General features: G+C 36.9%; 1 protein-coding gene across 2 annotated transcripts in view; it reads right to left on the bottom strand.

The window, feature by feature from the left end:
* Window positions 1-1,240: 1,240 nt before the first annotated feature.
* Window positions 1,241-16,735, bottom strand: part of LOC110037373 (zinc protease PQQL-like) — a 69,917-nt gene continuing 54,422 nt past the window's right edge. For both annotated transcript variants that reach the window (XM_020742009.1, XM_020742018.1), the window contains 10 exons: window positions 9,588-9,752; window positions 9,333-9,482; window positions 8,941-9,032; window positions 8,763-8,844; window positions 8,579-8,662; window positions 8,363-8,479; window positions 7,916-8,026; window positions 7,735-7,815; window positions 2,710-2,904; window positions 1,241-1,592 (listed from right to left, as the gene is read on the bottom strand). In XM_020742009.1, the coding sequence (XP_020597668.1) occupies window positions 1,515-1,592; window positions 2,710-2,904; window positions 7,735-7,815; window positions 7,916-8,026; window positions 8,363-8,479; window positions 8,579-8,662; window positions 8,763-8,844; window positions 8,941-9,032; window positions 9,333-9,482; window positions 9,588-9,752 (1,155 nt within the window). In that variant the 3' untranslated portion in view covers window positions 1,241-1,514. The remainder of the gene's footprint in view (window positions 1,593-2,709; window positions 2,905-7,734; window positions 7,816-7,915; window positions 8,027-8,362; window positions 8,480-8,578; window positions 8,663-8,762; window positions 8,845-8,940; window positions 9,033-9,332; window positions 9,483-9,587; window positions 9,753-16,735) is intronic.

Here is a 16,735-nt window from a genome sequence, read left to right as displayed (position 1 = left end):
TTAGAATTTAGTTGAGTGTTTCTGAGATGTAAAATGAAAAAGAATTAGTATGATATGATGTGCAAAAGCTTTTATTACAATGAGAATTGAGATTTGATCTTTGTAATACTTTAATATTTACATCCATACCTCTTAAATCTCTAGCATTCAAAAATATTATTTTTAGAAACTTTTTAATTACCAAGTTAACCTTTTTATGCTCGAGTTTATAGCACCAAAGTGTTATGCATATAAATATCAAATTTTAGATATTACTACGAAACACATAATTGTAGAATTGAGCTCAAAAGTCAAGCTTGAGCCAACCCAATTTAATCTTATTAATTTTTAAGTTGGCTGGCTTAAGAAAATATTAATATAAACATGCATTAATCATAAGACACATACAAGCCAATCAATTTCTATCCAATTATACATTTAACGCCCAAACTTTAAATTTTTACATATATAACTATATGACATTTAATATGCATTAAAATAAATATTTAACTTTAAGAAAAAAAAAAAGAAAAATTATATTATTGACGCGATATTAAAGACTTTGAGGGTATAACATAAAAAGCAAAACTTAGATATTAGAAATGCAAATACCTAAGAATTGGATGGTTTGTAGATGAATAACCCAAAAATATGTTAGCATATGGTATAATACATAATTACATAAGTTAATAGAAAATTTACAAGCATACCAATCAATTCCTATCCATTTATATATCTAACACCCAAATATATTTCACTTCCTAAAAGTAAAAGAAAAATAATATTTTTTATGTGATTTTTGCGATATAAATATAAAAAAGCAAAGTTAAGATATTAGCTATGTAAAAGCATAAGACTCAGTTCCTTCATATGTAAATGCCCCTAAAATATATTAACCATGCAAGAGCTAAGAAACAAAATTGTCACTTATTTCAAAAATCATATCATATTTTATTATATCAACAAATTATCTCCTTTTTCATTGTTTTTATTATTTTTACAATAACTATTTACATTTTTTTAAAAAAAAGAATGGCCAAAGACTATTATACGAGCCCCAGGTCACCCCAAATGCGTATAACAGTTCGAGTAACACCTCCTTAAGGTCAACTGTGTCGAAGGGGATTCAAACCCCCGACCTGAGGGGTCTTATACCGTGGATGTCAACCAACAGGTCGGAGTACGCAGCACAGTAACTATTTACACATGATCAATGAATCAACCCATAAACTTAAGCTCAAGCTCCAACTCAATTAGATAATTAAGCTCAAAATAAAAATAGAAAATTTAATAAACCAAAGTGGTCACATACATCGATACATGATACAATACATGGCAATCAATTAATTTTCAATCTAATATGAGAGGCTCTGACACGTTGAGGTGATTTCATGGCCTTCATGATGAAACTTCCAGCAATTAATAGGCTCTTTTTGCAGTTCCAAAATTTTGTTTTTCACTTATAACCTTCCTTACAGCATAAATGTCAAATTCATAAAAAGAAAAATAAGTAAAATTAAAATAAAAATCATATCCTAAGATTTCCAAGAACTTCTACAATATCTCCAAAGACTAATGAGTATTATCATGCCACCAGCTGCAGAAGCCAAAATCTGTAGGGCGTGAAAGAAAAGAATTAGTGTTGGATCAGACATTAGTCACAAAAGCAGCAACTCATTTAGCTAAAAAATGTAGGGAGTGTTAGTATTTACATATATACCACTGAAATCTTAGGTATTTATATCTCTTACAATTTGAATTTTGCCTTTTACATTTATACCACCAAAATCTTTCATGCCACTCAAAAATATTGATATTTTAACTTTTAAAAAGTGAAATACACCTTTTTCATGCATAGTTAAGGCATTATATGTAAAAATTAAAGTTTAGGGGTTAGATATGTAAATACATGAGAATTGTGGTAGGGATGTAAATACTCCAAAAAGTAAATTAGACAAAAATGCTTGGAAGGGTACGTTGAGAAGAAGAATGCACATAAATTCACTTAAATAATATCATTCTAAAATGATTGCGTAGTTTTTATGGAAACCCGCGGGCCATTTTGTAATGCGGCTCGGCTAGAATTTATTAAATTTATTTTTGCAACTTATCTGAAACAAATGAACAAAGGGTCATTTACATATATACCACAATTCTTATGAATTTACATATCTAACACCTAAACTTTGATTTCTTACATTTCTAGCACTCAATTTTCTCTTATCACATCAAAAATACTATCATAATTATCTTTTTAAAAGTGAAATACACCTTTTGATGCATAGGTAAAGAGGTATTAATGTAAATATCAATGTTTAGGTTTTAAATATGTAAATACATAACCATTAGGTGGCATGTATGCAAATCTTCCATAAACATCATGAATCTCCAAGGATAAAATGCTTTGATTGTTTAGACCTAATAGTACAACACAAGATGTTAAAATAGTGGTATTTTTTATGTGACATAAAAGATTTGGGTGGAAAATGTAAAAAGTAAAAATTAGGTTCTAGACATGTAAATACATATGAATTGTGTGTAAAAATTTGAAAATTGTCTTTTTAACACCTTTCTAGTTTCCTAACTTTTAGACCCAAAATGGCTTAACATAATATTAACTAATGAGGGAATAAATCAGAAAGAATTAAACATTGTTGCCAAAGAGACGAGAAAAATGAATGCAAAATGTAACGAAGATAGAATGCAGCCAAGAAATGATCAGTTTCTTACCTTCGCATCCCTGCTAAATCCATCGGAGCTGAATAAAAATGATGATTTTAGCAGTTTCATGCGAGATGTCTGCGGCATAAGAATCACTAAAGTATACTGATTTTTGCATGGAAAAGGCAATAATCTTCGTAGAGCCAAGAGCATCGATGATGGAGTCAAACATTTTCTAACTTTGGTTCGGCCTTCTTCCTGAATCTGCAAATATGCAAATAACAGAGAAATGAAGAATGATCTTACAGACAGTTCATCCACAAGAAGGGAAGCTAAAGCATACTAAAGAAGATTGTCGAAGAAAAAGGTTGGAGGAACACAGAAAATTGTCATGCATGTTTCTGTAATGCATTTAATGTCAACAAGGTTTCAAAATATCAGAAAAATCATAAAAGAAAGTCAATATGGTATTAAATACACAAATTAACATATGTTCATTGTCAATATGAATAAAAATATATGGCTGAATGCAAAGTTTCAGATTGAGGAATTACGAGTCAAATAGTATTACCATTATGCATAAAAAAGTATGGCTGAAAGCAAATGTTTCTAAATTGTGGAATTATCTCTCTATACTTGGGATATTATAAATTGGGAGTCATAATGAATAATTAAGTTTTGTACTTCACAATCAATGACAAGCCTTAGCACGGCGACGAGGAGAAAGAGATTTCTCATTGAAGATACATATGGTGAATTCAACAAAAAAGTCAACAACAATATCTGGTTGACATAGGTAACGAATATCAAACTCTTTTCATTCCAAAGACTATTTAATGAACATTCTGGATGCCTCTAGTCTATGCAAGATAGCTCTTAAGGGAGCTATATGTAAATGCCAATAATTTGGGCCTAGAAATATGGATGTAACCTTCTTACATAGAATACTCAGGTTAATGCGATTTTGTCCGCCACTAGGTAGTGACTTTCCGTGTCAGAGAAAATCTTTTTAAAATAGTAGATGGGTTATTGAACCATTTTTTCTTCCTTCACCAGGATAGAGCTTATCGCTTGTGGAGAAATAATGAGGTGTATATATATAACATTCCTCATTGGACAAGTTTCGAAAGAAGGGATATCGAGGCGGAGTATGTCTTCAGTTTTATAAAAACGGCTTGACTTTGATCCGTATACTTGAAACAAGTGTTTCGAGTACGCCTCAGTAGCTTAAAAAATGATAGGTATTTATCCTCTGAGTGAGCCAAGGAACGAGACATAGTGGCTATGCGTTTGTTCAAGCGTTGTTACTCCTTAATATTCCTTGGGACATCACATCTTTAAGTGCTTCGATCATCTAAGGATTTGGTTCAATCCCACCATAAGTCAAAATGAAGCCAAGGAATTTTTCTAATCTAACATTCAAGGCGTACTTGACTAGAGGCGCGTGTCATAGTGTCGAAAAAGTTAAAACATTCATCCAAATGAGAGATGTTTTAAGACATTTCTAAGCTTTTCACCAGCATATCGTCAACATATACCTTCATAGTATGCTCGATGATATTTGTAAAAACTTTTTCATCAAACATTGGTCGGTTGCGCCATCATTTTTCAACTCAAATGACAGACTCGATAACAATATAGGCTTTTATCTTATTTGGAAGGACGTGGCCTCCTATCTTTGAATTTATCTTTATTTGATTATATCCAGAATATGCGTCCAAAAAGCTAAACATCTGGTACCCATATGTTGCATTATCAGGTTGGTGTCTATAAGAGGGAAGGGAAAACTATCATTCGGACAAACTATTTGAGGTCGGTATAGTTAACACATATCTTCTAAATTCCACCATCTTTTATTACTGATGCAATTCTCATGTGAAGCTTGCTTCTAAAAGCTTATTGACTTCCTCTTCAATTGCTTGCAGGTGATTTGAAGTAAAATATCACTTCTTTTGGATTACTAGCTCAAGGGTTTGGTCTTCCTTTACGAACAACATAATCAACTTAGAGTCAACTACAAGCATGTCGACAGGGGTCCAATTGAAGGATGCATTAATTTTTACTGAGAAGATCTATAATGGGATGAAGTTTTCGTATGACCCTGCAGAGTATACTTGGCAACCCCAATCAGCTCAGCAAAATACCAGATAATGAGACAAATATGGACGACAACTCGCAAGTGGGCAAATCTTCTCAGATATTTTGAGAGATAGTGCAACTAACAATGGGATCTAGGTGCTCATATTGACGCAGTTGAACACCTCTCAATCCCGAGAGGTTACAACAGCTCTGACACCTTAAAAAAAGAGAAAGAAACTTCGACGAATAAAGTCAAAGCTCCCCAACCTCCGGAAGGTTGACACAACAGTCCCTCGCGCTTGAGCGGAACACGGGATTTTTTGTGACAAAGCAAGCATTTGCCTACAAACCTGGACCGAACTGGTCGAGATTTTTTTCATGGTCTGCAGTCAGTCGATCCTTGTGGGTCAATCTTAGTTATCCTATTATTATATATTTGTATTTTTGATATTCTATGATTATTTTTTTGTCAGTTTTCTATAGAGACAATCGTTGGCGTCTCTAAGTCTTCCCTTCTAGGGTTGTAACCAATGGCGAATGATGCTTCGGCTATATCTCGTTCCGAGGTGGTGATTATCCTAGACTTCCCTTTTTGCTGCTACCTTCCCTCCGCCGCCACAATCCTTACTCCTCGTTGCATCAACCAAACAACCCTTTCGAACAGTTCTTTTGTAGTGTTACTTGTTGTCACCATCCCAAACACGCCTCCCTTGCTTCCCCAATCTTCCCAACCGCCCTTTGCACCCTCTGTTGCTACCTACTTGTTGTCCAATCCTCCCCCTTGTTGTTTCTAGCAACACACAACCCTCTCAGCCGTCCTTACTACCCTATAGCTATCGACCCACTGTCCAAGACCCCCTCCCCCCACCCCCCAACCTCCTGTTTCCGACCACACAACAACATTTCCCGCCACCCCTACTCATTGTTGCTCCTCCTCTACCCCATTATGACAACCTACCACTGCTTTCGAACCACCTAGCCGACCTCCACCATCCACGAATAGAACCCTAATGTGAGTTGTGTTGTGTTGTCATTATTTCACATTTTAGTGTGTTTGGTTGTACCCAACTACTTGTCTTTTTCAGTAATAATATTTGCTTTCTATTGTTATCTCCAGTTTTGTTATATATATATATATATATATATATATATATATATATATATATCAAAGACTATTTTCCAGTTGATTTCTTGATATAGTCTTGCCATATTTATGTCTCTACAACATTGGAGTGGGGCCATTAGATTGAATCATCGTAAATGCGTTTGAACATCAATGGACTCTTGTGCAAATAAATTTAGAATTTAGGAGCTCCTCTGAACTAGTTCAAAATTCAACAGAAACGAAAGCAAACATTATTAAGCACAAAATTAGGGTTTACAACACAACACAAACTGAAAAAGAAAATATAACCTCAATAATCTCCGACTTGGACTAGAAGAGAGTGGAGAAGGCTTGGTGGTTGTATGGTAGGTTAGAAAGGGGTTTGGTGGGTTGCACTAGGGGTGTGAGTCTAGTCAAGCTCAAGCCATGCTTTTATCAAAGCTTTTCTACCAAATTGAGAGCTTGAACTCAAGTAGAGATGTCAAAAATTGACCCAACACGGCTCGAACTCGATTTGAAAAAATCCGGGTTCAGATTGACCCAAATATATTTTGAATCGGGTTCAGTCAGAGAATCTGACCCGTCTATTATTCTGGTCAGGTTCCGAGTTGACACGATTCAAGTTTGGACATTTTTGGGTCGGACCTGAACCCAACCAGTCAGCCCAAATTAGCATCCCTAAATATCAAAAATTGACTCGATGCGCCAACATGACTCAAACTCGACTAAAAAAATTTGGATTTGGGTTGACCCAAATATTTTTAGAGTTGTGTTCGGGTCATAGAATTCAACCTATTTATTATCTGTGTCGGGTTAGAGCTGACCCAATTCAAGTCGGGTCATTTTCAGGTCGAACACGAGCCTGACCCGTCGACCCGCATTGACATCCTAAGCTCAACACTAGCTTGAATCGAGCTCGAATGGCGATCTCAATCTCGACTCGTAGTGGTTGCAGTCGGCTCGCAGGCTCAAATTAAAAATTTAATTTTTACAGTAGCTGACCAGAGAAGGTTTTGGTGACCAAAAGAGGCTGAGAATGCAGTGACAGCTCACCGAAAAATGCATCAAAATAACTAACGGTAGGTTAATCGAGCCTGCTCACGAGCCAACGAGTTGAGACAAGCTCAAGCTTGAATAAACGAGCTCCAGTTTGAGCTCAAGCTCAAGCTCGTGGCTTGAAAAGTTCGACTTGAGAGCTCGTTAACTATTCGAGCTTGAGCTAGCTCGGCTCATTTACACCCCTAGGCTGGACAACAATGATTGCTGCAGAAGAAGGGATGACTAGGTGCAAGCAGATGGTTGAGGGGTTGGACAACAAAGGCTGCCGCCTAGAAGGGAAGGATGGGGTGTTGGGAGGTGGACTGAAGGCTGGACAGCAAAGCTACGCAGCAAAAAGGGTCGGCTGGTCCACAGGAAGGGTGGTTTAGGAGTGGACGGCGACTAAGTAAGGGGGAGGTGAAAAGGTAGGGAAGAAGATAGGAGCAGATAAAACAACACCTCGGAACACGATATAGCCGAAACATTATCTTTCGTCGGATACAACCCTAACGAGGAAGAAGGAGACCACAAGGAGAACTCGGAAAACAGCAAGCAAGCCAAAACTAGCCATAACAAGCAAAAACAATACATATAATTGATAGGATGTAAAATAGGAAGGGCCTCTTTAGGTGGCAATCAGAAAAGGCAAGGGGGTAGAGCTAGCCGACAATCAGAAAGGGAAAGGAGGAGGGGAAAGGACGGTAAATTCTGCCCCATTCTTTAGTCAGCCGGTCCAGCCTTCCTACTGATCCAGCCTCATTGCCGGACCGACAACTCCTAACTGGACCGGTTTTGGACCAGTTCAGCCCTAAGCCCCAGCGTCATACTCAAAATTGTTCTCCAATAGAAAAAAAAAATGCACAATGCATTACCTCGAATGAGACATTGAGGTCGCCAAAATAAGCCCGTGATTGGTAGCTACGCAAAATTCTATCCAACCAATAGTAATTTTCCTGTAAAATCCAATAAATTCAGTTAATTAATTATGGTGGATATATATTGGATATATACAAAATTCAGTAATATACTGAAAATATTATTCAGTAAGCTAACCTGCAAACCATTTTCATGAGCTCGCTGCTCTATTTCAAGGATGGTTGAGACATCTTCAACAACTGGCCCTTGCTCCTGAAGGTAAGATATCTCTTCCAGGGCAAGGTCAACCTACAGAAAGGTGGATGGAAGGTTCAAAGTGGTAAGTTCCAATAAACAGAATAAACTTAAGGGAAATTTACATACATAGCATACAACTCTTATGTACTTACATATCTCACACCAAAACTTTCAAATTTACATACACAGCACATTGGTGTTTTAAACCTATGCATGAAAAATTTTCTCTCACTTTTAAGAAGTGGTGAAAGTGCTATTTTTTATGTGATATTAAAGATTTGAATGCTACGTATGAATACATAATTTTAGGTGTGAGACATGTAAATACTTGAGAACTGTGTGCTATGCATGTAAATGCCTCTAAAATTATTTGAAGAGAAGGCTCACCAGCTTTGAGGAAATATCCGGATCACATGAAAAGCTAACGCTTATATCACCACGCACATCTCCAATTCTTGAAGGCTTATTACCACCAAGGAAGACAGAGACGCCCACAGAGTATACCTAAAAGTTTCCATAAAAACAGACATAAAGCAGTATTGTTATCAGATATAACACTAAAAATATAATGAATAAGGAGGGAAAAGGCTTAAATGGATGCACCTGGCCATGTTTGAAGCGAAGAACTTGCATTATTTTCGTTTCTAGTAATTTACTTAAAAACCCGATAAAGTGAATCTCTTCCAACTTACAATTTAAGAATCATAAAGCATACAATGTTAATCAGCAAATCAAACTTTCTGTAGGACAAAACCAAGCATTCAATTTTAAGGGAGAAGAACCACACCATGGATGCACTCTTTAGAACTACTGGAAAAGTTAGCTGGACAGAGCACTGAGCTTCAACCATAGGACTGCGAACAACTTCTCTACATATAGTTGACTAATTTTGTAAGCAAAGCAACAGCATATTATCAACAAATTATGCATAAAAACCACAATATTTATAAAAATGAGGCGAATACCTAACAATGGTTTCTGGAAACTTAAATGGCAAGCCTTTTAAATCGTCACGATTGAATTGTAAAACAGGTTCATATGGCCTTGGAATTCCACCCTATTCAAAAGTAAACTAGTAAATCCATTAGTATACGAGAAAAGTTCCTATTTGTCAGGGGTCATTTTAGTCCCAGAATCATAATAATGTCTATTTAGTCCCCAAACTCTTTTAAAGGGGACTAAAATAGTCTCCCTAATGGACTATTTCAGCTCATAATAAAAGAGTCTGAGGACTAATTCGACACTTTTATAAAGTTAGGGATTAAAATGACCCCATATAAATAGCCAATGGACTGTTTTGCTACTTTACTCATTAGGATATACTGGTGACAAACTAATTAAAGAAATTTGTTATTACCAAGTACTGTAAAACTAGCGGAAGAGATGAATCAGCATCAATTTTCCCAACTATGACAACAGTAAATGTAGAGGGGTCCTTGAAACAATCGTTGAAATATTCACATGCTTTTATGGGATTCACTCTTTTGAGGTCACCAATTCGAATAGGCTGCACTAAAATAGCATTTAAAAATGAAAAAAAAAAAAGAAAAAAACATAAAACTGAAAAGAGAAAAAATAATGACAAAGTATTCATCAACCAAATTGAACTTACTCTAAAGAAATATGAGTTCCCATAGTTTAACTCCCGGACACGGTTTGCATATGCAGTGTACGGGTCTCTTTCTTGAGCTCGAATTGCCTCCTCCGCCATTTGCATTACTATTTTAACTTCTTCACCCCTTGGTTCAACGTTAGTAGAAAAGAGTTGGTAGACAAGCTGAAATATCTCAATATTAAATTACATCAGCAAGATTGGTCTGTAGGGTCGGATATATAACATTCATAAAACCATTCTCTTTGACTCTTCCTATAAAAGCAGAATAATGCATACTCATGTTACTAGGTGCAACAGCAGATGACACTGAAAGTTGAAAGAAACAAATTATTGATGGAAGGGAAGGGCGAAAAGAATGTATATTTCGGTTTCCTCTCAGCTCAGGACAGCAAAGGATCAAATTTTATGTTCAAAATCCGATGTAATAAAATAATCAAGGTACCTCTTGACGTCAAGGCCCAACATTGCCTGGGTAATGGAAGCGCTTTCCTCTTTCTAAAGATAGAAACTTACTAACAAAAAAAGTTGCAAAAATGGACTTTCATTAGCAGAACGCCATATATATATATATATATAGACTTTCATTAGCAGAACGCCATATATATATATATATATAGACTTTCATTAGCAGACTTCGACGAGCTCTGCTAGGGTTTCGCCTCACGGTGAACCCTAGCCTCTCAGCTGATGTAATTCCACCCTCGTTCGTAGAAGGGTGTAAGCTCCTCTGTTTCCTCCTTCTGCTTTGTCGAGCTGCGCCTGTGTTCGCTGCTCGTTGTAAGGCCGATCGCGCTCTGCGGCTCCGTTTCCTACTCTTGCGGCGTCGTCTCACCGCGGTTCTTCTGCGCAGCTTTTGTCGAACTGAGGTTTCGACTCTGTCGAGCTCATCTGCGATTCCTGTCAGCGGTTTATTGTCTTCTGCGCAGTGCCCCGACCTCTTCGGCCTGCCCGGGCTTCTACTTGCTGTGATGGAGCTTCCTTCTTCTACGGTTGAACCTAGCAAAACCTCATTTGCCCACGTTGTGAGTAATCCTCTGGGGGAGACGACGATTGTGTTCCCCTCAAGTTATAAGGAGAATCGAGATGGTACATGTGACTGCCCCTTCATTAAGTATGCAAGCAAAAAAAGTGAGAAGACACTCTTTTTCTCTGAGTCAGAAATTTCAACAATGACTAACAAATTTAAGTTTGCTCTCATTGAAAAATTTCAGTGGAGACACCCACCTATGGAGGTTATCAGGAAAAGTTTTGATGACCACAAATTATCAGGAAAGTGGAAAGTGGGGCTCATTGATGGGTGACATGTTTTGATTCAGTTAACCGTGCCTGAAGACTACACTCGGATTTTCTCCAAAAAATATCTTAACATTGTTGGTAAACTTATGAAGCTACTCAAGTGGTCTCTGAATTTCAACCCAAATCATGAAACTCCCAATGTAACGGTATGATTTAGTTTATCTGGTTTCAAGCTGTATTTTTTTCATCATCAGGTTTTCTACTCTATTGGGTTCATCATTAGGGATCGTTCGAAGCTAGATCTGCCTACTTTCAACCTAACCAGACCCTCGGTGGCCAGAATACTTGTGGAAAAGAATATTACTTTACCTGATGTTCATTAAGTCTGGCTGGGCACAACCCATAATGATTATTGGCAACAAATCGTCATGGAGCACAGACCCCCATATTGTGCCCACTCTAAGATGTTTGATCATGTCCTTAATAAAAGCCATAAGTTTCATCCAAATTTGAAATCTAAGTTTCAAGTGAATAAGAATTGGTCTAACCACACTGCTCTGGACACTTTAGTTCCACCTGGGGAGGATACAACCAAACATGAGATGTTTGATGCCCCTGAGGAACCCACCATGACACTGTTGTTACTATTATTGCGAGTGATGTGATGATGACACCTTCAAACCCCATAAAACAATACTGATGAACTATTACTTACAAATTACAGTGTTCAGTTTGATAATCAGGAGAGTCTCGTAGCTCCACTTCTTCAGAAGTATCCGGTGTAGAGGCAACTCATACTTCACATATACTAGAACCTATTGTGGGTACTACGGTTGGTAATCCTTCTGTTTCAGCTCTACCACCCCATCAAACTGATTCTTCGGAAGAGGAATGGCAGGTCTATTCCAGGAGGAAGAAGAAGAATGGAGACCGACTCAAGCTCGGGAGCATATTGGATGATACATTGGTTACTACTGACAATGACAATCATCTTACCAGCTTATTAGTTTGCTCCTACCCTAGAACTAGAGGCAAAGGCAAGACCAAATTGGGTCGCTCTCTAGCCACCTGATATTATGTATTTTGGCACTGTTAGGTTTTTTATTCAAGTATCTAATGCATTTTTCTGTTTTTTTCTAGTTTTGGAACTATTTGTGATTTTTGTGTGGGTAGGGTGTCATGTTTGGACCATCCCACATTGTATATGTATCTTTCTTTCTATTTAGTAGATTAGCCTTTTTGGGCTTTCAATATATATATATATTATATATATATTAAAATGGTGTCGATGGTGAGCTGCTCCGCTAGGGTTTCGCCCGATGGCGATTCCGTGGCTTGATCTTTCGGCTTTCCCGTCGTGCTCTACGACGAATTCTGCGTTTGTCAATCTCTCTTGCGATCGTCGACTCCTACGTGTCATCGTCACGTCTCGCTCTTCCATCGCATTACCCAACTTTTTCCTGGTCGTTGAGCTGTGGCTGACTTCCAAGTTGTCTCGTCGTCGTCGTCTCGTCTCGCTCTCCTTCGCGCTAGCATCTGCGTGGTCGTCGAGCTGCGAGCCGTGTCGAGTTGAGTTCTAGGTCATCTCGTCGTGGTCGTCTCCTCTCACTCTCGTTCGATGCAACTGCTCTATGACCTGCCTTGTCGAGCTGCGACTGTTCCGCGGCTTCGACAACTGCATTTTTTTGCCCCGACCTCTTCTGCTCGCTATTTTTGCCGCTGTCCGACTTTGGCAGGGCTTCTCTTGTTGTGATGGAGCTTCCTTCGTTTACGGTTGAACCTGACAAAGCCTCCTTTGCCCACGTGGTGGGGAATACTCAGAGGAGGTAATACTCAGAGGAAAACGGCAGTTGTCTTCCCCTCAAGTTATAAGGAGCAACGGGATGACACAGATGATTGTCTCTTTTATCAAGATTGTAAGCAGGAAAAGTGTGAAAGCATCACTTTTTTTTCTCTGAGCTAGAATTTTCATCATTGACTGGTAAATTCAAGCTTACTCTTATTGAAAAATTTCAGTGGGGACACCCACCTATGGACGTTATCAGAAAAAATTTTGATGATCTCAAATTAGTAGGAAAGTAGAAAGTGGAAAGTGAGGCTCATGGATGGGAGACGTATTAATTCAACAAATTGTGCCTGAAGACTACACTGAGATTTTTTCCAAAAAATATCTCAACATTACTGGTAAACCAATGAAACTACTCAAGTAGTCTCCTGATTTTAACCCCAAGCGTGAATCTCTTACTGTACCGATATGGTTTAGTCTATCTGGTCTCAAGCTGCACTTTTTTCATCATCAGGTTATTTACTCTATTGGTGTCATATTTGGGGACCCTTTGAAGCTAGATTTCGCACTTTTAACCTAATCAGACCTTCTGTGGCCAGAATACTAGTTGAAAGAGATATTAATTTACCTGATGTTACTGAAGTCTGGTTGGGCACAACTCATAATGGATATTGGCAACAAATTATTATGAAACATAGACCTCCTTATTGTTCTCATTGTAAGATGTTTGGGCACAACCTTGATAAATGCTATAAGTTTCACCCTATATTGAAATCTAAAGAACAAGTGAATAAAAATGGATTTGACCCCACTGCTTTGGACATATCTGCTCCATATGGAGAGAAAACTACCACAGAACAGGTTATGGTGTCTGATTTAATCGCCCCCATGGACCCTTCCCCTGAAAATACTATTTCAGCGATCGATGAGAAGCTGGATAGCCCTGCTGAGCAACCTACACTTTCAAACCCTCCTCAATTGCAGGAAGCATTAGGTGAAAAGGAGACAAAAGGAGACAATTCATTCATGCTTCACACACACTAGAACTTAGAGTCGTTGCAACAGTTGACAATCCTTCTTCTGGTGCTCATCAGATTTTATCTGCCCAGCATTCTGTTTTCCAACACGATGATCAAATGAGTCAGTTTTCTGAGGAGGAATGACAGGTCTATTCAAGGAGGAAGAAGAAGATTGGAGGTAAACATCAGCTTGGGAACCTGATGGATGATACTTTGGTTACTTCGGGAAATGGCTCGACACTAAAAAATTTGTTATCTGGATCTCGCCCTAGAACTAGAGGCAGAGGCAAGACTAAACTGGCTCGTCCCTAGCTACTTTTTTTTCTGCGATTTTGATATCTTTCCTTTTTTTTTGGTTTCCCAGTATCTTTTCTTTTTTGGGGTGTTTGTGTGTGTTGTATCGTATGGCTAAGGTGCCTCTGTTGGGCCCTCTCATACAACATTTATGTATCTTTCCTATTTTAATAGATTTAGCCCTTCGGCTTTTCAATATATACAAGCACAACAAAATGAATTTTTAAACTATTTACTTAAATTGAATTTGTACTAGAAAAAGTATACTCGAACAATACATATTTATTCATAAAACGAGAAAACCAAAAAGGATGCTACAACCACCTTCAACTCTAAGTTTGCTCATTACTCACAATTTTCAAGGCTGCTACAGCCGCCTTACCTTTCAGATTTCTCTAGTATGATGATTCTCTATCACATTTTGCTAGCCACTTTTCCGAATCACAGGGCTTTCCTTTCTCCGTCGTGCAAGCCAACCTTCCTTCCAAGCATCACCTTTCTTCTTGTTTTAAAGAGGACAAGGCTAGGGAATCTCAAGATAGTCGTTAGCCCTCTTTTCCTTGCTGCCATTGGAATCCTAGTCCTAGCCGACCTTATTAGAGGAGGCAATCAGCCGCTTCCACCCTTTTTCTCCATGGCAGTAGTCGTTGAGCCTCTTCCTCTAGCCGAACAGTACCTTCCTTCCTCCTTGTTTCATAAGTCCTCCTCCCCCTTTCCTTCTAATATCTATTCTTTAATGCAACTTATTATATGAATATGTATATACATAGATTTTTCTTATGGCCTATTATAGACCTATTTCCATCCCATTATAGATTAAGTTAGTATTATTTTTATAATGATAATGAAATTAAAATATGATAATAATAATAACCATAGTATTTTGGGTGCAAGACTTTTAATCATATTTTCATCGAAGTGGTTAGGTGAAACTTTAAAAAATTAGAAATTTCATATTGACCTCCTCAATATAAATAATTGTTACTTACCCTTCGTTGTTATGGGTGTTATCCTTGTCGTTTTGTATTAGCTCGCTAACTAATTTGTAAACTTGTCTGTCATATCTTTTGTGTATTATTTATACTACTATGCACCTGTTGCAGATATTTGTAATAAATTGTAAACTTGCCTTGAATTGTAGCTTAGACAATTGTAATAAATACTGTTCTCACTCATGTTATATGGATGTTTGAAATATTCATATTATTTTTCACATTAGTTACATGATATTCATGGAAAATTTTGGAATTCTATGAGTTTGTATGCAGTGATATGTTGAACTCTTTTAGATATTGGCTAATCTGACCGACGAACCCATAAAGTGATGATCCTACAACACGGGCTTTCCTTAGGTTGGTGTTTACCTTCTCGGTTTCAGGGTGTCTAACAAAAACTAACCATATAGATATAAATTGAACAAAAATTAGACAATAACATACAATAGTGAGACTTGATTTGTTTTGAAATGATAGATTGTTAATGATTGCAATTTACATTAAATAGCCTGAGAAAAGTCACATTAATCTGATTTCAATTTCAACTTTTGCATAAGAGTATTACATATATGCATATAATAAATCATCTTGTTTCATTGTTCATACAGCATGCTAAAGCTTTTTCATTTATGCTTTAATAAATAGTGATTATATATTAAATTTTATTTGTCAAACTCACTCGTTAATATTTTTGTATAGCGGGTATCACCCAATCACAAAGATGACTGCCTCCACAAGAGCAAACATTTTAGCTCTAGATTTACTTTTGGGTATTTTTACTTTTTACATGAGTTATTATATTTTCCCTTAGGGTTTTGGTGGTTATCCATTGTTATTTCATATTTTTTTCTTGTTTTTCATTCAGTTGGTAGTTGTTGTTCAGCACTTATGTATGAAATGAGATAAAATCCATATTTCCTTGTTTTAACTATTACTTGTATATACAATCTTGTCTTGTACAAATACAAAACAAGTTCAAATCCTTTCATCATGTCTTATGTTGTCAGGGATTACCGCCTTCCAGAGCCAGTGTGACACCATAGATCTAGAACCTCAATATATATGGCATTGAGAGTTGCAAGGGATAATGATGAAGAGAATAAAATCATCAAGGATAAAGTGATTTGAACAACCAATGAATCTGTGCGATCTGGTTTAGACAAGAACCTAGTTTAGACAATGAATATGTGCGATCTGGTTTAGACAAGAACAACCAATGAATCCGTGTGATCTGGTTTAGACAAAAACCTAGTTATTTGTGCCACTATGATAATAAATAAAGGAATACTAGTCGTGTCCACCACAGTAAGCAATGACTAACTAATAACCACAACAATCCCACAACCAAATTATCATTTTCCCAATCCCATCCAAAAGAAGCAATTTAACTGCTAGTACATCATACAAATTTATGCAAGCTGTGCACACGTAAATCACCAACTTACCTTATTTTATTTTTGGGAAATTTATATGCCTAACACAAAATTCTTATGACTTTACAAATCTCACACCTAAAATTTTGTATTTACATACATGACACTTTGGTGCTTTAAACATATGCATAAAATGATATATTTCACTTTTAAAATAATTGTAATAATGTTAACTTTGGTGTGATATTAAAGATTTGAGTGCTATATGTGTAAATATGAAAGTTTAGGTGTGAGATATTTAAATACATAAGAATTTGTGTGCTACGTATGTAAAATTCCCTTTTTTTTTACTTTAATTGTAGATTTTTTGAAGAGCAACGAAATCAACAAAACTCAAAACGCTATACTTCCAGAGCCATCCTATCATGGTGCAAGCCACGTA

The sequence above is a fragment of the Phalaenopsis equestris genome, unplaced genomic scaffold (assembly GCF_001263595.1).
Source record: "Phalaenopsis equestris unplaced genomic scaffold, ASM126359v1 Scaffold000002, whole genome shotgun sequence".
NCBI classification, from domain to species: domain Eukaryota; kingdom Viridiplantae; phylum Streptophyta; class Magnoliopsida; order Asparagales; family Orchidaceae; genus Phalaenopsis; species Phalaenopsis equestris.
Note: the sequence above shows the minus strand (reverse complement) of the source record. Positions and strands in the feature narration are given on the sequence as shown.